At 37.3% G+C, this 22,290-nt stretch overlaps 1 protein-coding gene across 1 annotated transcript in view; it reads left to right on the top strand.

The window, feature by feature from the left end:
• The window catches only part of ATG9B (autophagy related 9B), a gene marked incomplete at its 5' end in the record, with an annotated part of 121,859 nt that overhangs the window by 3,707 nt on the left and 95,862 nt on the right, over positions 1 to 22,290 (top strand). Inside the window, 1 exon segment of the mRNA XM_053713264.1 lies at positions 588 to 741. Coding sequence (XP_053569239.1) covers positions 588 to 741 — 154 coding nt within the window.

Here is a 22,290-nt window from a genome sequence, read left to right as displayed (position 1 = left end):
TGTAATGTGCAGTACACGTTATACACAGAGCCTATGTAATGTGCAGTACACGTTATACACAGAGCCTATGTAATGTGCAGTACACGTTATACACAGAGCCTATGTAATGTGCAGTACACGTTATACACAGAGCCTATGTAATGTGCAGTACACGTTATACACAGAGCCTATGTAATGTGCAGTACGCGTTATACGCAGAGCCTATGTAATGTGCAGTACGCGTTATACGCAGAGCCTATGTAATGTGCAGTACGCGTTATACGCAGAGCCTATGTAATGTGCAGTACGCGTTATACTCAGAGCCTATGTAATGTGCAGTACGCGTTATACTCAGAGCCTATGTAATGTGCAGCACGCGTTATACACAGAGCCTATGTAATGTGCAGTACGCGTTATACACAGAGCCTATGTAATGTGCAGTACACGTTATACACAGAGCCTATGTAATGTGCAGTACACGTTATACACAGAGCCTATGTAATGTGCAGTACGCGTTATACACAGAGCCTATTTAGTGTGCCTTATACACAGAATAAATGAATTCTCTAGACTAGCTGGTTGTCTGATGCTGATTCTTTCTCCCTCAGGTCCTTCATACCAGACGAGCACATGGTGTGGTGCCCAGAACAGCTGCTACAGTGTGTCCTTGCGCACATACACTACATGCCCGACCACTGGCAAGGCCACGCGCACAAGTCAGAGACCCGCGATGAGCTATCCCAGCTCTTCCAATATAAGGCGGTAAGAAAATCCTACTCTCTGTATTACCTAATCCTGCTGATCCCTCTCCGCAGATTAGTGTTTTATCTAAGTCTGTACAGGTGTATATAGGTGTAATATCTCAGTCTGTACAAGTGTATATAGGTGTTTTATCTAAATCTGTACAGGTGTATATAGGTGTATTATCTCAGTCTGTACATGTGTATATAGGTGTATTATCTCAGTCTGTACCGGTGTATATAGGTGTATTATCCCAGTCTGTACAGGTGTATATAGGTGTTTTATCTAAGTCTGTACAGGTGTATATAGGTGTATTATCTCAGTCTGTACATGTGTATATAGGTGTATTATCTCAGTCTGTACATGTGTATATAGGTGTATTATCTCAGTCTGTACAGGTGTATATAGGTGTAATATCTCAGTATGTACATGTGTATATAGGTGTTTTATCTAAATCTGTACAGGTGTATATAGGTGTATTATCTCAGTCTGTACAGGTGTATATAGATGTATTATCTCAGTCTGTACATGTGTATATAGGTGTTTTATCTAAATCTGTACAGGTGTATATAGGTGTATTATCTCAGTCTGTACAGGTGTATATAGGCATAATATCTCAGTCTGTACAGGTGTATATAGGTGTATTATCTCAGTCTGTACATGTGTATATAGGTGTATTATCCCAGTCTGTACAGGTGTATATAGGTGTTTTATCTAAGTCTGTACAGGTGTATATAGGTGTAATATCTCAGTCTGTACAAGTGTATATAGGTGTTTTATCTAAATCTGTACAGGTGTATATAGGTGTATTATCCCAGTCTGTACAGGTGTATATAGGTGTATTATCTCAGTCTGTACAGGTGTATATAGGTGTATTATCCCAGTCTGTACAGGTGTATATAGGTGTATTATCTGTGTCTGTACATGTGTATATAGGTGTAATATCTCAGTCTGTACAAGTGTATATAGGTGTTTTATCTAAATCTGTACAGGTGTATATAGGTGTATTATCTCAGTCTGTACAGGTGTATATAGATGTAATATCCCAGTCTGTACAGGTGTATATAGATGTATTATCCCAGTCTGTACAGGTGTATATAGATGTATTATCTCAGTCTGTACAGGTGTATATAGATGTATTATCTCATTCTGTACATGTGTATATAGGTGTAATATCCCAGTCTGTACTTGTGTATATAGGTGTAATATCTAAGTCTGTACAGGTGTATATAGGTGTATTATCTCAGTCTGTACAGGTGTATATAGGTGTGTTATCCCAGTCTGTACAGGTGTATATAGATGTAATATCCCAGTCTGTACAGGTGTATATAGATGTATTATCCCAGTCTGTACAGGTGTATATAGATGTATTATCTCAGTCTGTACAGGTGTATATAGATGTATTATCTCATTCTGTACATGTGTATATAGGTGTATTATCCCAGTCTGTACAGGTGTATATAGGTGTGTTATCCCAGTCTGTACATGTGTATATAGGTGTATTATCTCAGTCTGTACATGTGTATATAGGTGTATTATCTCAGTCTGTACATGTGTATATAGGTGTATTATCTCAGTCTGTACATGTGTATATAGGTGTATTATCCCAGTCTGTACAGGTGTACAGGGAGTGCAGAATTATTAGGCAAATGAGTATTTTGACCACATCATCCTCTTTATGCATGTTGTCTTACTCCAAGCTGTATAGGCTCGAAAGCCTACTACCAATTAAGCATATTAGGTGATGTGCATCTCTGTAATGAGAAGGGGTGTGGTCTAATGACATCAACACCCTATATCAGGTGTGCATAATTATTAGGCAACTTCCTTTCCTTTGGCAAAATGGGTCAAAAGAAGGACTTGACAGGCTCAGAAAAGTAAAAAATAGTGAGATATCTTGCAGAGGGATGCAGCACTCTTAAAATTGCAAAGCTTCTGAAGAATGATCATCGAACAATCAAGCGTTTCATTCAAAATAGTCAACAGGGTCGCAAGAAGCGTGTGGAAAACCCAAGGCGCAAAATAACTGCCCATGAACTGAGAAAAGTCAAGCGAGCAGCTGCCAAGATGCCACTTGCCACCAGTTTGGCCATATTTCAGAGCTGCAACATCACTGGAGTGCCCAAAAGCACAAGGTGTGCAATACTCAGAGACATGGCCAAGGTAAGAAAGGCTGAAAGACGACCACCACTGAACAAGACACACAAGCGGAAACGTCAAGACTGGGCCAAGAAATATCTCAAGACTGATTTTTCTAAGGTTTTATGTACTGATGAAATGAGAGTGAGTCTTGATGGGCCAGATGGATGGGCCCGTGGCTGGATTGGTAAAGGGCAGAGAGCTCCAGTCCGACTCAGACGCCAGCAAGGTGGAAGTGGAGTACTGGTTTGGGCTGGTATCATCAAAGATGAGCTTGTGGGGCCTTTTCGGGTTGAGGATGGAGTCAAGCTCAACTCCCAGTCCTACTGCCAGTTTCTGGAAGACACTTTCTTCAAGCAGTGGTACAGGAAGAAGTCTGCATCCTTCAAGAAAAACATGATTTTCATGCAGGACAATGCTCCATCACACGCGTCCAAGTACTCCACAGCGTGGCTGGCAAGAAAGGGTATAAAAGAAGAAAATCTAATGACATGGCCTCCTTGTTCACCTGATCTGAACCCCATTGAGAACCTGTGGTCCATCATCAAATGTGAGATTTACAAGGAGGGAAAACAGTACACCTCTCTGAACAGTGTCTGGGAGGCTGTGGTTGCTGCTGCACGCAATGTTGATGGTGAACAGATCAAAACACTGACAGAATCCATGGATGGCAGGCTTTTGAGTGTCCTTGCAAAGAAAGGTGGCTATATTGGTCACTGATTTGTTTTTGTTTTGTTTTTGAATGTCAGAAATGTATATTTGTGAATATTGAGATGTTATATTGGTTTCACTGGTAAAAATAAATAATTGAAATGGGTATATATTTGTTTTTTGTTAAGTTGCCTAATAATTATGCACAGTAATAGTCACCTGCACACACAGATATCCCCCTAAAATAGCTATAACTAAAAACAAACTAAAAACTACTTCCAAAACTATTCAGCTTTGATATTAATGAGTTTTTTGGGTTCATTGAGAACATGGTTGTTGTTCAATAATAAAATTAATCCTCAAAAATACAACTTGCCTAATAATTCTGCACTCCCTGTATATAGGTGTATTATCCCAGTCTGTACAGGTGTATATAGGTGTATTATCCCTGTCTGTACAGGTGTATATAGGTGTATTATCCCAGTCTGTACAGGTGTATATAGGTGTATTATCCCAGTCTGTACATGTGTATATAGGTGTATTATCCCAGTCTGTACAGGTGTATATAGGTGTATTATCCCTGTCTGTACAGGTGTATATAGGTGTATTATCTCAGTCTGTACATGTGTATATAGGTGTATTATCCCAGTCTGTACATGTGTATATAGGTGTATTATCTCAGTCTGTACATGTGTATATAGGTGTAATATCTCAGTCTGTACAAGTGTATATAGGTGTATTATCTAAGTCTGTACAGGTGTATATAGGTGTAATATCTCAGTCTGTACAAGTGTATATAGATGTATTATCTCAGTCTGTACAGATGTATATAGGTGTAATATCTCAGTCTGTACAGGTGTATATAGGTGTAATATCTCAGTCTGTACAGGTGTATATAGGTGTATTATCTCAGTCTGTACAAGTGTATATAGTTGTATTATCCCAGTCTGTACAGGTGTATATAGGTGTATTATCCCAGTCTGTACAGGTGTATATAGATGTAATATCTCAGTCTGTACATGTGTATATCGGTGTATTATCTCAGTCTGTACATGTGTATATAGGTGTATTATCTCAGTCTGTACATGTGTATATAGGTGTATTATCCCAGTCTGTACAGGTGTATATAGGTGTAATATCTCAGTCTGTACATGTGTATATAGGTGTAATATCTCAGTCTGTACTTGTGTATATAGGTGTAATATCTCAGTCTGTACAGGTGTATATAGGTGTAATATCTCAGTCTGTACAGGTGTATATAGGTGTATTATCCCAGTCTGTACAGGTGTATATAGGTGTAATATCTGTGTCTGTACAGGTGTATATAGGTGTAATATCTCAGTCTGTACTTGTGTATATAGGTGTAATATCTGTGTCTGTACAGGTGTATATAGGTGTAATATCTCAGTCTGTACATGTGTATATAGGTGTATTATCCCAGTCTGTACAGGTGTATATAGGTGTAATATCTCAGTCTGTACATGTGTATATAGGTGTAATATCTGTGTCTGTACAGGTGTATATAGGTGTATTATCTCAGTCTGTACATGTGTATATAGGTGTATTATCTCAGTCTGTACAGGTGTATATAGGTGTAATATCTGTGTCTGTACATGTGTATATAGGTGTATTATCTCAGTCTGTACATGTGTATATAGGTGTAATATCCCAGTCTGTACATGTGTATATAGGTGTTTTATCTCAGTCTGTACATGTGTATATAGGTGTAATATCCCAGTCTGTACATGTGTATATAGGTGTATTATCCCAGTCTGTACAGGTGTATATAGGTGTAATATCTCAGTCTGTACATGTGTATATAGGTGTAATATCTGTGTCTGTACAGGTGTATATAGGTGTATTATCTCAGTCTGTACAGGTGTATATAGGTGTATTATCTCAGTCTGTACAGGTGTATATAGGTGTATTATCCCAGTCTGTACAGGTGTATATAGGTGTAATATCTCAGTCTGTACAGGTGTATATAGGTGTAATATCTCAGTCTGTACAGGTGTATATAGGTGTAATATCTCAGTCTGTACAGGTGTATATAGATGTATTATCTCAGTCTGTACAGATGTATATAGGTGTAATATCTCAGTCTGTACAGGTGTATATAGGTGTAATATCTCAGTCTGTACAGGTGTATATAGGTGTATTATCTCAGTCTGTACAAGTGTATATAGTTGTATTATCCCAGTCTGTACAGGTGTATATAGGTGTATTATCCCAGTCTGTACAGGTGTATATAGGTGTAATATCTCAGTCTGTACATGTGTATATCGGTGTATTATCTCAGTCTGTACATGTGTATATAGGTGTATTATCCCAGTCTGTACAGGTGTATATAGGTGTAATATCTCAGTCTGTACATGTGTATATAGGTGTAATATCTGTGTCTGTACAGGTGTATATAGGTGTATTATCTCAGTCTGTACATGTGTATATAGGTGTATTATCCCAGTCTGTACATGTGTATATAGGTGTAATATCTCAGTCTGTACATGTGTATATAGGTGTAATATCTGTGTCTGTACAGGTGTATATAGGTGTATTATCTCAGTCTGTACATGTGTATATAGGTGTATTATCTCAGTCTGTACAGGTGTATATAGGTGTAATATCTGTGTCTGTACATGTGTATATAGGTGTATTATCTCAGTCTGTACATGTGTATATAGGTGTAATATCCCAGTCTGTACATGTGTATATAGGTGTTTTATCTCAGTCTGTACATGTGTATATAGGTGTAATATCCCAGTCTGTACATGTGTATATAGGTGTATTATCCCAGTCTGTACAGGTGTATATAGGTGTAATATCTCAGTCTGTACATGTGTATATAGGTGTAATATCTGTGTCTGTACAGGTGTATATAGGTGTATTATCTCAGTCTGTACAGGTGTATATAGGTGTATTATCCCAGTCTGTACAGGTGTATATAGGTGTAATATCCCAGTCTGTACAGGTGTATATAGGTGTAATATCTGTGTCTGTACAGGTGTATATAGGTGTATTATCTCAGTCTGTACATGTGTATATAGGTGTAATATCTCAGTCTGTACAGGTGTGTATCGGTGTATTATCTCAGTCTGTACATGTGTATATAGGTGTATTATCTCAGTCTGTACAGGTGTATATAGGTGTATTATCCCAGTCTGTACATTTGTATATCGGTGTATTATCTCAGTCTGTACAGGTGTATATAGGTGTATTATCCCAGTCTGTACATTTGTATATCGGTGTATTATCTCAGTCTGTACAGGTGTATATAGGTGTATTATCTCAGTCTGTACAGGTGTATATAGGTTTATTATCCCACTCTGTACAGGTGTATATAGGTGTATTATCCCAGTCTGTACAGGTGTATATAGGTGTATTATCCCAGTCTGTACAGGTGTATATAGGTGTAATATCTCAGTCTGTAAAGGTGTATATAGGTGTAATATCTCAGTCTGTACAGGTGTATATAGGTGTAATATCTGTGTCTGTACATGTGTATATAGGTGTAATATCTGTGTCTGTACAGGTGTATATAGGTGTAATATCTGTGTCCGTACATGTGTATATAGGTGTAATATCTGTGTCTGTACAGGTGTATATAGGTGTAATATCTGTGTCTGTACATGTGTATATAGGTGTAATATCTGTGTCTGTACAGGTGTATATAGGTGTAATATCTGTGTCTGTACAGGTGTATATAGGTGTAATATCTGTGTCTGTACATGTGTATATAGGTGTAATATCTGTGTCTGTACAGGTGTATATAGGTGTATTATCCCAGTCTGTACAGGTGTATATAGATGTATTATCCCAGTCTGTACATGTGTATATAGGTGTATTATCCCAGTCTGTACAGGTGTATATAGGTGTATTATCCCAGTCTGTACAGGTGTATATAGATGTATTATCTCAGTCTGTACAGGTGTATATAGATGTATTATCCCAGTCTGTAAAGGTGTATATAGATGTATTATCTCAGTCTTTACAGGTGTATATAGATGTATTATCTCAGTCTGTACATGTGTATATAGGTGTATTATCTCAGTCTGTACATGTGTATATAGGTGTAATATCTGTGTCTGTACAGGTGTATATAGGTGTATTATCTGTGTCTGTACATGTGTATATAGGTGTAATATCTGTGTCTGTACAGGTGTATATAGGTGTAATATCTCAGTCTGTACATGTGTATATAGGTGTTTTATCTCAGTCTGTACATGTGTAAATAGTTGTATTATATAAGTCTGTAAATGTGTATATAGGTGTATTATCTCAGTCTGTACATGTGTATATAGGTGTAATATCTCAGTCTGTACAGGTGTATATCGGTGTATTATCTCAGTCTGTACATGTGTATATAGGTGTATTATCTCAGTCTGTACAGGTGTATATAGGTGTATTATCTCAGTCTGTACATGTGTATATAGGTGTATTATCTCAGTCTGTACAGGTGTATATAGGTGTATTATCTCAGTCTGTACATGTGTATATAGGTGTATTATCCCAGTCTGTACAGGTGTATATAGGTGTATTATCCCAGTCTGTACAGGTGTATATAGGTGTTTTATCTAAGTCTGTACAGGTGTATATAGGTGTTTTATCCCAGTCTGTACAGGTGTATATAGGTGTATTATCTCAGTCTGTACAGGTGTATATAGGTGTTTTATCCCAGTCTGTACAGGTGTATATAGGTGTATTATCTCAGTCTGTACAGGTGTATATAGGTGTTTTTATCCCAGTCTGTACAGGTGTATATAGGTGTATTATCTAAGTCTGTACAGGTGTATATAGGTGTTTTATCCCAGTCTGTACAGGTGTATATAGGTGTATTATCTCAGTCTGTACAGGTGTATATAGGTGTTTTATCCCAGTCTGTACAGGTGTATATAGGTGTATTATCTCAGTCTGTACAGGTGTATATAGGTGTTTTTATCCCAGTCTGTACAGGTGTATATAGGTGTATTATCTCAGTCTGTACAGGTGTATATAGGTGTTTTATCCCAGTCTGTACAGGTGTATATAGGTGTATTATCTCAGTCTGTACAGGTGTATATAGGTGTTTTTATCCCAGTCTGTACAGGTGTATATAGGTGTATTATCTAAGTCTGTACAGGTGTATATAGGTGTTTTATCCCAGTCTGTACAGGTGTATATAGGTGTATTATCTCAGTCTGTACAGGTGTATATAGGTGTATTATCTAAGTCTGTACAGGTGTATATAGGTGTTTTATCCCAGTCTGTACAGGTGTATATAGGTGTATTATCTCAGTCTGTACAAGTGTATATAGGTGTATTATCTCAGTCTGTACAGGTGTATATAGGTGTATTATCTCAGTCTGTACATGTGTATATAGGTGTATTATCTCAGTCTGTACATGTGTATATAGGTGTAATATCTCAGTCTGTACAGGTGTATATAGATGTATTATCTAAGTCTGTACAGGTGTATATAGGTGTTTTATCTAAGTCTGTACAGGTGTATATAGGTGTTTTATCTAAGTCTGTACAGGTGTATATAGGTGTATTATCTCAGTCTGTACATGTGTATATAGGTGTATTATCCCAGGCTGTGCATGTGTATATAGGTGTATTATCTCAGTCTGTACAGGTGTATATAGGCATAATATCTCAGTCTGTACAGGTGTATATAGGTGTATTATCCCAGTCTGTACAGGTGTATATAGGTGTATTATCCCAGTCTGTACATGTGTATATAGGTGTAATATCTCAGTCTGTACAGGTGTATATAGGTGTATTATCTCAGTCTGTACAGGTGTATATAGGTGTTTTATCTAAGACTGTACAGGTGTATATAGGTGTTTTATCCCAGTCTGTACAGGTGTATATAGGTGTATTATATCAGTCTGTACAGGTGTATATGGGTGTTTTATCCCAGTCTGTACAGGTGTATATAGGTGTTTTATCTCAGTCTGTACAGGTGTATATAGGTGTTTTATCCCAGTCTGTACAGGTGTATATAGGTGTATTATCTAAGTCTGTACAGGTGTATATAGGTGTTTTATCCCAGTCTGTACAGTTGTATATAGGTGTATTATCTCAGTCTGTACAAGTGTATATAGGTGTATTATCTCAGTCTGTACAGGTGTATATAGGTGTATTATCCCAGTCTGTACAGGTGTATATAGGTCTATTATCTGAGTCTGTACAGGTGTATATAGGTGTATTATCTCAGTCTGTACAGGTGTATATAGGTGTTTTATCCCAGTCTGTACAGGTGTATATAGGTGTATTATCTCAGTCTGTACAGGTGTATATAGGTGTATTATCTCAGTCTGTACAGGTGTATATAGGTGTATTATCCCAGTCTGTAAAGGTGTATATAGGTGTATTATCTCAGTCTGTACAGGTGTATATAGGTGTTTTATCTAAGTCTGTACAGATGTATATAGGTGTATTATCTCAGTCTGTACAGGTGTATATAGGTGTATTATCCCTGTCTGTACAGGTGTATATAGGTGTATTATCTCAGTCTGTACAGGTGTATATAGGTGTTTTATCTAAGTCTGTACAGATGTATATAGGTGTATTATCTCAGTCTGTACAGGTGTATATAGGTGTATTATCCCTGTCTGTACAGGTGTATATAGGTGTATTATCTCAGTCTGTACAGATGTATATAGGTGTATTATCTCAGTCTGTACAGGTGTATATAGGTGTATTATCTCAGTCTGTACAGGTGTATATAGGTGTATTATCTCAGTCTGTACCGGTGTATATAGGTGTATTATCTCAGTCTGTACAGATGTATATAGGTGTATTATCTCAGTCTGTACAGGTGTATATAGGTGTATTATCTCAGTCTGTACAGGTGTATATAGGTGTATTATCCCAGTCTGTACAGGTGTATATAGGTGTAATATATCAGTTTGTACAGGTGTATTATCTCAGTCTGTACAGGTGTATATAGGTGTATTATCTCAGTCTGTACAGGTGTATATAGGTGTATTATCTCAGTCTGTACAGGTGTATATAGGTGTATTATCCCAGTCTGTACAGGTGTATATAGGTGTATAATCCCAGTATGTACAGGTGTATATAGGTGTATTATCTCAGTCTGTACAGGTGTATATAGGTGTATTATCTCAGTCTGTACAGGTGTATATAGGTGTATTATCCCAGTCTGTACAGGTGTATATAGGTGTATAATCCCAGTCTGTACAGGTGTATATAGGTGTATTATCTCAGTCTGTACAGGTGTATATAGGTGTTTTATCTCAGTCTGTACATGCGTATATAGGTGTAATATCTCAGTCTGTACTTGTGTATATAGGTGTATTATCCCAGTCTGTACAGGTGTATATAGGTGTAATATCTCAGTCTGTACAGGTGTATATAGGTGTAATATCTCAGTCTGTACTTGTGTATATAGGTGTATTATCCCAGTCTGTACAGGTGTATATAGGTGTAATATCTCAGTCTGTACAGGTGTATATAGGTGTATTATCCCAGTCTGTACAGGTGTATATAGGTGTAATATCTCAGTCTGTACTTGTGTATATAGGTGTAATATCTCAGTCTGTACAGGTGTATATAGGTGTATTATCTCAGTCTGTACAGGTGTATATAGGTGTATTATCCCAGTCTGTACAGGTGTATATAGGTGTAATATCTCAGTCTGTACATGTGTATATAGGTGTATTATCTCAGTCTGTACAGTTGTATATAGGTGTATTATCCCAGTCTGTACAGGTGTATATAGATGTATTATCCCAGTCTGTACAGGTGTATATAGTTGTATTATCTCAGTCTGTACATGTGTATATAGGTGTATTATCTCAGTCTGTACAGGTGTATATAGGTGTATTATCTCAGTCTGTACAGGTGTATATAGGTGTATTATCCCAGTCTGTACAGGTGTATATAGGTGTAATATCTCAGTCTGTACAGGTGTATATAGGTGTATTATCTCAGTCTGTACAAGTGTATATAGGTGTATTATCTCAGTCTGTACAGGTGTATATAGGTGTATTATCTCAGTCTGTACATGTGTATATAGGTGTATTATCTCAGTCTGTACATGTGTATATAGGTGTAATATCTCAGTCTGTACAGGTGTATATAGATGTATTATCTAAGTCTGTACAGGTGTATATAGGTGTTTTATCTAAGTCTGTACAGGTGTATATAGGTGTTTTATCTAAGTCTGTACAGGTGTATATAGGTGTATTATCTCAGTCTGTACATGTGTATATAGGTGTATTATCCCAGGCTGTGCATGTGTATATAGGTGTATTATCTCAGTCTGTACAGGTGTATATAGGCATAATATCTCAGTCTGTACAGGTGTATATAGGTGTATTATCCCAGTCTGTACAGGTGTATATAGGTGTATTATCCCAGTCTGTACATGTGTATATAGGTGTAATATCTCAGTCTGTACAGGTGTATATAGGTGTATTATCTCAGTCTGTACAGGTGTATATAGGTGTTTTATCTAAGACTGTACAGGTGTATATAGGTGTTTTATCCCAGTCTGTACAGGTGTATATAGGTGTATTATATCAGTCTGTACAGGTGTATATGGGTGTTTTATCCCAGTCTGTACAGGTGTATATAGGTGTTTTATCTCAGTCTGTACAGGTGTATATAGGTGTTTTATCCCAGTCTGTACAGGTGTATATAGGTGTATTATCTAAGTCTGTACAGGTGTATATAGGTGTTTTATCCCAGTCTGTACAGTTGTATATAGGTGTATTATCTCAGTCTGTACAAGTGTATATAGGTGTATTATCTCAGTCTGTACAGGTGTATATAGGTGTATTATCCCAGTCTGTACAGGTGTATATAGGTCTATTATCTGAGTCTGTACAGGTGTATATAGGTGTATTATCTCAGTCTGTACAGGTGTATATAGGTGTTTTATCCCAGTCTGTACAGGTGTATATAGGTGTATTATCTCAGTCTGTACAGGTGTATATAGGTGTATTATCTCAGTCTGTACAGGTGTATATAGGTGTATTATCCCAGTCTGTAAAGGTGTATATAGGTGTATTATCTCAGTCTGTACAGGTGTATATAGGTGTTTTATCTAAGTCTGTACAGATGTATATAGGTGTATTATCTCAGTCTGTACAGGTGTATATAGGTGTATTATCCCTGTCTGTACAGGTGTATATAGGTGTATTATCTCAGTCTGTACAGGTGTATATAGGTGTTTTATCTAAGTCTGTACAGATGTATATAGGTGTATTATCTCAGTCTGTACAGGTGTATATAGGTGTATTATCCCTGTCTGTACAGGTGTATATAGGTGTATTATCTCAGTCTGTACAGATGTATATAGGTGTATTATCTCAGTCTGTACAGGTGTATATAGGTGTATTATCTCAGTCTGTACAGGTGTATATAGGTGTATTATCTCAGTCTGTACCGGTGTATATAGGTGTATTATCTCAGTCTGTACAGATGTATATAGGTGTATTATCTCAGTCTGTACAGGTGTATATAGGTGTATTATCTCAGTCTGTACAGGTGTATATAGGTGTATTATCCCAGTCTGTACAGGTGTATATAGGTGTAATATATCAGTTTGTACAGGTGTATTATCTCAGTCTGTACAGGTGTATATAGGTGTATTATCTCAGTCTGTACAGGTGTATATAGGTGTATTATCTCAGTCTGTACAGGTGTATATAGGTGTATTATCCCAGTCTGTACAGGTGTATATAGGTGTATAATCCCAGTATGTACAGGTGTATATAGGTGTATTATCTCAGTCTGTACAGGTGTATATAGGTGTATTATCTCAGTCTGTACAGGTGTATATAGGTGTATTATCCCAGTCTGTACAGGTGTATATAGGTGTATTATCCCAGTCTGTACAGGTGTATATAGGTGTATTATCTCAGTCTGTACAGGTGTATATAGGTGTTTTATCTCAGTCTGTACATGCGTATATAGGTGTAATATCTCAGTCTGTACTTGTGTATATAGGTGTATTATCCCAGTCTGTACAGGTGTATATAGGTGTAATATCTCAGTCTGTACAGGTGTATATAGGTGTAATATCTCAGTCTGTACTTGTGTATATAGGTGTATTATCCCAGTCTGTACAGGTGTATATAGGTGTAATATCTCAGTCTGTACAGGTGTATATAGGTGTATTATCCCAGTCTGTACAGGTGTATATAGGTGTAATATCTCAGTCTGTACTTGTGTATATAGGTGTAATATCTCAGTCTGTACAGGTGTATATAGGTGTATTATCTCAGTCTGTACAGGTGTATATAGGTGTATTATCCCAGTCTGTACAGGTGTATATAGGTGTAATATCTCAGTCTGTACATGTGTATATAGGTGTATTATCTCAGTCTGTACAGTTGTATATAGGTGTATTATCCCAGTCTGTACAGGTGTATATAGATGTATTATCCCAGTCTGTACAGGTGTATATAGTTGTATTATCTCAGTCTGTACATGTGTATATAGGTGTATTATCTCAGTCTGTACAGGTGTATATAGGTGTATTATCTCAGTCTGTACAGGTGTATATAGGTGTATTATCCCAGTCTGTACAGGTGTATATAGGTGTAATATCTCAGTCTGTACAGGTGTATATAGGTGTATTATCTCAGTCTATACAGGTGTATATAGGTGTATTATCCCAGTCTGTACAGGTGTATATAGGTGTAATATCTCAGTCTGTACAGGTGTATATAGGTGTAATATCTCAGTCTGTACAGGTGTATATAGGTGTATTATCTAAGTCTGTAAATGTGTATATAGGTGTAATATCTCAGTCTGTACAGGTGTATATAGGTGTATTATCCCAGTCTGTACATGTGTATATAGGTGTATTATCCCAGTCTGTACAGGTGTATATAGGTGTATTATCTAAGTCTTTACAGGTGTATATAGGTGTAATATCTCAGTCTGTACAGGTGTATATAGGTGTATTATCTAAGTCTGTAAATGTGTATATAGGTTTATTATCTCAGTCTGTACAGGTGTATATAGGTGTATTATCCCAGTCTGTACATGTGTATATAGGTGTATTATCCCAGTCTGTACTTGTGTATATAGGTGTATTATCTAAGTCTGTACAGGTGTATATAGGTGTATTATCTAAGTCTGTACAGGTGTATATAGGTGTATTATCTAAGTCTGTACAGGTGTATATAGGTGTATTATCCCAGTCTGTACAGGTGTATATAGGTGTATTATCCCAGTCTGTACAGGTGTATATAGGTGTATTATCTCAGTCTGTACAGGTGTATATATGTGTATTATCTCAGTCTGTACAGGTGTATATAGGTGTATTATATCAGTCTCTACAGGTGTATTATCAAAGTCTGTACAGGTGTATATAGGTGTATTATCTCAGTCTGTGCAGGTGTATATAGGTGTATTATCTCAGTCTGTACAGGTGTATATAGGTGTATTATCTAAGTCTGTACAGGTGTATATAGGTGTATTATATCAGTGTGTACAGGTGTATATAGGTGTTTTATCTAAGTCTGTACATGTGTATATAGGTGTATTATCCCAGTCTGTACATGTGTATATAGGTGTATTATCCCAGTCTGTACAGGTGTATATAGGTGTATTATCCCAGTCTGTACAGGTGCATATAGGTGTATTATCTCAGTCTGTACAGGTGTATATAGGTGTATTATCTCAGTCTGTACAGGTGTATATAGGTGTATTATATCAGTCTGTACAGGTGTATTATCAAAGTCTGTACAGGTGTATATAGGTGTATTATCTCAGTCTGTGCAGGTGTATATAGGTGTATTATCTCAGTCTGTACAGGTGTATATAGGTGTATTATCTAAGTCTGTACAGGTGTATATAGGTGTATTATATCAGTCTGTACAGGTGTATATAGGTGTATTATCCCAGTCTGTACAGGTGTATATAGGTGTATTATCTCAGTCTGTACATGTGTATATAGGTGTATTATCCCAGTCTGTACATGTGTATATAGGTGTATTATCTAAGTCTGTACAGGTGTATATAGGTGTATTATCCCAGTCTGTACAGGTGTATATAGATGTATTATCTCAGTCTGTACAGGTGTATATAGGTGTATGTATTATCTCAGTCTGTACAGGTGTATATAGGTGTATTATCTCAGTCTGTACATGTGTATATAGGTGTATTATCTCAGTCTGTACATGTGTATATAGGTGTATTATCCCAGTCTGTACATGTGTATATAGGTGTATTATCTAAGTCTGTACAGGTGTATATAGGTGTATTATCCCAGTCTGTACAGGTGTATATAGATGTATTATCTCAGTCTGTACAGGTGTATATAGGTGTATGTATTATCTCAGTCTGTACAGGTGTATATAGGTGTATTATCTCAGTCTGTACATGTGTATATAGGTGTATTATCTCAGTCTGTACAGGTGTATATAGGTGTATTATCTCAGTCTGTACAGGTGTATATAGGTGTATTATCTCAGTCTGTACAGGTGTATATAGGTGTATTATCCCAGTCTGTACATGTGTATATAGGTGTATTATCCCAGTCTGTACATGTGTATATAGGTGTTTTATCTCAGTCTGTACAGGTGTATATAGTTGTTTTTTCTAAGTCTGTATAGGTGTATATAGGTGTATTATCTCAGTCTGTACAGGTGTATATAGGTGTAATATCTCAGTCTGTACAGGTGTATATAGGTGTAATATCTCAGTCTGTACAGGTGTATATAGGTGTATTATCCCAGTCTGTACAGGTGTATATAGTTGTAATATCTTTCCATACAGGTTTATATAGGTGTAATATCTGTTTACACAGGTTTATGTGGGTATAATATCTGTCTATGCAGGATTATATTGGTGTAATATCTGTCTATACAAGTTTATATAGGTGTAATATCTGCCTATACAGGTTTATATGGGTGTAATATCTGTCTATACAGGTTCATGTGGTATAATATCTGTCTATACAGGTTTATATGGGTGTAATATCTGTCTGTACAGGTTTATATAGGTGTAATGTCTGCCTATACAGGTTTATATGGGTGTAATATCTGTCTATACAGATTTTTATAGGTGTAATATCTGCCTATACAGGTTTATATGGGTATAATATCTGTCTTTACAGCTTTATATAGGTGTAATGTTTGTCTATACAGGTTAATATGGGTGTAATGTCTGTCTATACAGGTTTATATAGGTGTAATATCTATACAGGTTTATATAGGTGTAATATCGATCTATACAGGTTTATATAGGTGTAATATCTGTCTATACAGGTTTATATAGGTGTAATATCTGTCTATACAGGATTATATAGGTGTAATATCTGTCTATGTAGGTTTATATAGGTTTAATATCTGTCTATACAGGTTTATATAGGTGTAATATATGTCTATACAGGTTTGTGTGGTATAATATCTGTCTATACAGGTTTATATGGGTGTAATATCTGTCTATACAGGTTTATATAGGTGTAATATCTGCCTATACAGGTTTATATGGGTATAATATCTGTCTATTCAGCTTTATATAGGTGTAATGTTGGTCTATACAGGTTTATATAGGTGTAATATCGATCTATTCAGCTTTATATAGGTGTAATATCGATCTATACAGGTTTATATAGGTGTAATATCTATTTATACAGGTTTATATAGGTGTAATATATCAGCCTGTACCAGTGTATATACAGTAGTGGCCAAAATTGTGGAGACCTTTTGGAAAAAGTGTATTTTTGAGGTTTGATCGCTCATAACACCACCTTTTTTAGTAATACCATAAAATGATATATCAATGGAAAGATAATTTAATCAAGAATGTAATGCAACAAAGTTCAGTTATCTGTGTTCTATGAAATGTTATAGCCAAATAAACAGAATAAGGAAGCACGACTTGCTTATGTTGATATGAAGTAGCTTTCCTTCATTTGAAATTAGCCAATGAGCATGAGTGTTTAGAGAGCCAATCGGGTGTCATGTTGTTTTGGCAATGAGCCAATAAGGTCACAGTAGGATTCAGCTATTGAAGTCATGTATTGGAGTTGAGAGGAGGACATTTTGTCAGTGTGTTATGTGATTGCTATGAAGTTGGTTATTTTTTGTGTTCTTTCAATTAGTGAGCTTGTAAAACGTAATAAAATTAAAGAAATGGCACAAAGAGTTGACTGGTCACCCAGAAACCAAACAAGGCTAGAGTTATGAAGAAATTAGAATAAATATTGGTGGAAACTTAACCAAAGGTGGCATTTCTAAATTTTTGAAGCGGTATACGGAGACTCAGTCACTACAAAACCAAACTGGTAACGGCAGGAAAAGGTACACAACAGCAAGTGATGATAGAAGACTTGAGAGACTGTGCCTACGTGACAGAAGAAAATCATCTGAGTGTATACAAGATGAAATGGCGCAATGCAATGTGAAGTTGAGTGCAAGGCCAGTTCGGCACAGACTGCAGCAATTTGGTCTAAATGCTAGAATTCCATGAAAAAAGCCATTTTTAGCACTCAAACAAAGGTTGAAAAGTTTAAACTGGGCTAAAACCCATGTTAACTGGACAGCGGAACAATGGGACAGTGTTATTTGGAGTGATGAGACCAAAATCTCCCTGTTTGGTAGTGATGGCAGAAAATACGTAAGGAGAAAAATTTGAGAAGATTTGCATCCTGAGGCCTAGATTTAGAGTTCGGCGGTAGCCGTCAAAACCAGCGTTAGAGGCTCCTAATGCTGGTTTTGGCCGCCCGCTGGTATTTGGAGTCAGTGATTAAAGGGTCTAACGCTCACTTTACAGCCGCGACTTTTCCATACCGCAGATCCCCCTACGCCATTTGCGTAGCCTATCTTTTCAATGGGATCTTCCTAACGCTGGTATTTAGAGTCGTTTCTGCAGTGAGCGTTAGAGCTCTAACGACAAGATTCCAGCCGCCTGAAAATAGCAGGAGTTAAGAGCTTTCTGGCTAACGCCGGTTTATAAAGCTCTTAACTACTGTGCCCTAAAGTACACTAACACCCATAAACTACCTATGTACCCCTAAACCGAGGTCCCCCCACATCGCCGCCACTCGATTAAAATTTTTAACCCCTAATCTGCCGACCGCCACCTACGTTATACTTATGTACCCCTAATCTGCTGCCCCTAACACCGCCGACCCCTGTATTATATCTATTAACCCCTAACTTGCCCCCCACAACGTCGCCGCAAGCTACTTAAAATAATTAACCCCTAATCTTCCGACCGCAAATCGCCGCCACCTACGTTATCCCTATGTACCCCTAATCTGCTACCCCTAACATCGCCGACCCCTATGTTATATTTATTAACCCCTAATCTGCCCCCCTCAACGTCGCCGACACCTACCTACACTTATTAACCCCTAATCTGCCGAGCGGACCTGAGCGCTACTATAATAAAGTTATTAACCCCTAACCCGCCTCACTAACCCTATCATAAATAGTATTAACCCCTAATCTGCCCTCCCTAACATCGCCGACACCTACCTTCAATTATTAACCCCTAATCTGCCGACCGGAGCTCACCGCTATTCTAATAAATGTATTAACCCCTAAAGCTAAGTCTAACCCTAACACTAACACCCCCCTAAGTTAAATATAATTTTTATCTAACGAAATAAATTAACTCTTATTAAATAAATAATTCCTATTTAAAGCTAAATACTTACCTGTAAAATAAATCCTAATATAGCTACAATATAAATTATAATTATATTATAGCTATTTTAGGATTAATATTTATTTTACAGGCAACTTTGTAATTATTTTAACCAGGTACAATAGCTATTAAATAGTTAAGAACTATTTAATAGTTACCTAGTTAAAATAATAACAAATTTACCTGTAAAATAAATCCTAACCTAAGATATAATTAAACCTAACACTACCCTATCAATAAAATAATTAAATAAACTACCTACAATTACCTACAATTAACCTAACACTACACTATCAATAAATTAATTAAACACAATTGCTACAAATAAATAAAATTAAATAAACTATCTAAAGTACAAAAAATAAAAAAGAACTAAGTTACAGAAAATAATAAAATATTTACAAACATAAGAAAAATATTACAACAATTTTAAACTAATTACACCTACTCTAAGCCCCCTAATAAAATAACAAAGCCCCCCAAAATAAAAAATTCCCTACCCTATTCTAAAATACAAATATTACAAGCTCTTTTACCTTACCAGCCCTGAACAGGGCCCTTTGCGGGGCATGCCCCAAGAATTTCAGCTCTTTTGCCTGTAAAAAAAAACATACAATACCCCCCCCCCAACATTACAACCCACCACCCACATACCCCTAATCTAACCCAAACCCCCCTTAAATAAACCTAACACTACCCCCCTGATGATCTTCCTACCTTGTCTTCACCATGCCAGGTTCACCGATCCGTCCTGGCTCCAAGATCTTCATCCAACCCAAGCGGGGGCTAGACATCCACTGAAGAAGTCCAGAAGAGGGTCCAAAGTCTTCCTCCTATCCGGCAAGAAGAGGACATCCGGACCGGCAAACATCTTCTCCAAGCGGCATCTTCTATCTTCTTCCATCCGATGACGACCGGCTCCATCTTGAAGACCTCCAGCGCGGATCCATCCTCTTCTTCCGACGACTAGACGACGAATGACGGTTCCTTTAAGGGACGTCATCCAAGATGGCGTCCCTCGAATTCCGATTGGCTGATAGGATTCTATCAGCCAATCGGAATTAAGGTAGGAATTTTCTGATTGGCTGATGGAATCAGCCAATCAGAATATAGTTCAATCCGATTGGCTGATCCAATCAGCCAATCAGATTGAGCTCGCATTCTATTGGCTGATCGGAACAGCCAATAGAATGCGAGCTCAATCTGATTGGCTGATTGGATCAGCCAATCGGATTGAACTATATTCTGATTGGCTGATTCCATCAGCCAATCAGAAAATTCCTACCTTAATTCCGATTGGCTGATAGAATCCTATCAGCCAATCGGAATTCGAGGGACGCCATCTTGGATGACGTCCCTTAAAGGAACCGTCATTCGTCGTCTAGTCGTCGGAAGAAGAGGATGGATCCGCGCTGGAGGTCTTCAAGATGGAGCCGGTCGTCATCGGATGGAAGAAGATAGAAGATGCCGCTTGGAGAAGATGTTTGCCGGTCCGGATGTCCTCTTCTTGCCGGATAGGAGGAAGACTTTGGACCCTCTTCTGGACTTCTTCAGTGGATGTCTAGCCCCCGCTTGGGTTGGATGAAGATCTTGGAGCCAGGACGGATCGGTGAACCTGGCATGGTGAAGACAAGGTAGGAAGATCATCAGGGGGGTAGTGTTAGGTTTATTTAAGGGGGGTTTGGGTTAGATTAGGGGTATGTGGGTGGTGGGTTGTAATGTTGGGGGGGGGGTATTGTATGTTTTTTTTTACAGGCAAAAGAGCTGAAATTCTTGGGGCATGCCCCGCAAAGGGCCCTGTTCAGGGCTGGTAAGGTAAAAGAGCTTGTAATATTTGTATTTTAGAATAGGGTAGGGAATTTTTTATTTTGGGGGGCTTTGTTATTTTATTAGGGGGCTTAGAGTAGGTGTAATTAGTTTAAAATTGTTGTAATATTTTTCTTATGTTTGTAAATATTTTATTATTTTCTGTAACTTAGTTCTTTTTTATTTTTTGTACTTTAGATAGTTTATTTAATTTTATTTATTTGTAGCAATTGTGTTTAATTAATTTATTGATAGTGTAGTGTTAGGTTAATTGTAGGTAATTGTAGGTAGTTTATTTAATTATTTTATTGATAGGGTAGTGTTAGGTTTAATTATATCTTAGGTTAGGATTTATTTTACAGGTAAATTTGTTATTATTTTAACTAGGTAACTATTAAATAGTTCTTAACTATTTAATAGCTATTGTACCTGGTTAAAATAATTACAAAGTTGCCTGTAAAATAAATATTAATCCTAAAATAGCTATAATATAATTATAATTTATATTGTAGCTATATTAGGATTTATTTTACAGGTAAGTATTTAGCTTTAAATAGGAATTATTTATTTAATAAGAGTTAATTTATTTCGTTAGATAAAAATTATATTTAACTTAGGGGGGTGTTAGTGTTAGGGTTAGACTTAGCTTTAGGGGTTAATACATTTATTAGAATAGCGGTGAGCTCCGGTCGGCAGATTAGGGGTTAATAATTGAAGGTAGGTGTCGGCGATGTTAGGGAGGGCAGATTAGGGGTTAATACTATTTATGATAGGGTTAGTGAGGCGGATTAGGGGTTAATAACTTTATTATAGTAGCGCTCAGGTCCGCTCGGCAGATTAGGGGTTAATAAGTGTAGGCAGGTGTCGGCGACGTTGTGGGGGGCAGATTAGGGGTTAATAAATATAACATAGGGGTCGGCGATGTTAGGGCAGCAGATTAGGGGTACATAGGGATAACGTAGGTGGCGGCGGTTTACGGAGCGGCAGATTAGGGGTTAAAAGTGTAATGCAGGGGTCAGCGATAGCGGGGGCGGCAGATTAGGGGTTAATAAGTGTAAGGTTAGGGGTGTTTAGACTCGGGGTACATGTTAGGGTGTTAGGTGCAGACGTAGGAAGTGTTTCCCCATAGGAAACAATGGGGCTGCGTTAAGAGCTGAACGCTGCTTTTTTGCAGGTGTTAGGTTTTTTTTCAGCTCAAACTGCCCCATTGTTTCCTATGGGAGAATCGTGCACGAGCACGTTTTTGATGCCGGCCGCGTCCGTAAGCAACTCTGGTATCGAGAGTTGCATTTGCGGTAAATATGCTCTACGCTCCTTTTTTGGAGCCTAACGCAGCATTTGTTTGAACTCTCGATA

This window comes from Bombina bombina, chromosome 5 (assembly GCF_027579735.1).
Source record: "Bombina bombina isolate aBomBom1 chromosome 5, aBomBom1.pri, whole genome shotgun sequence".
NCBI classification, from domain to species: Eukaryota; Metazoa; Chordata; class Amphibia; order Anura; family Bombinatoridae; genus Bombina; species Bombina bombina.
Note: the sequence above shows the minus strand (reverse complement) of the source record. Positions and strands in the feature narration are given on the sequence as shown.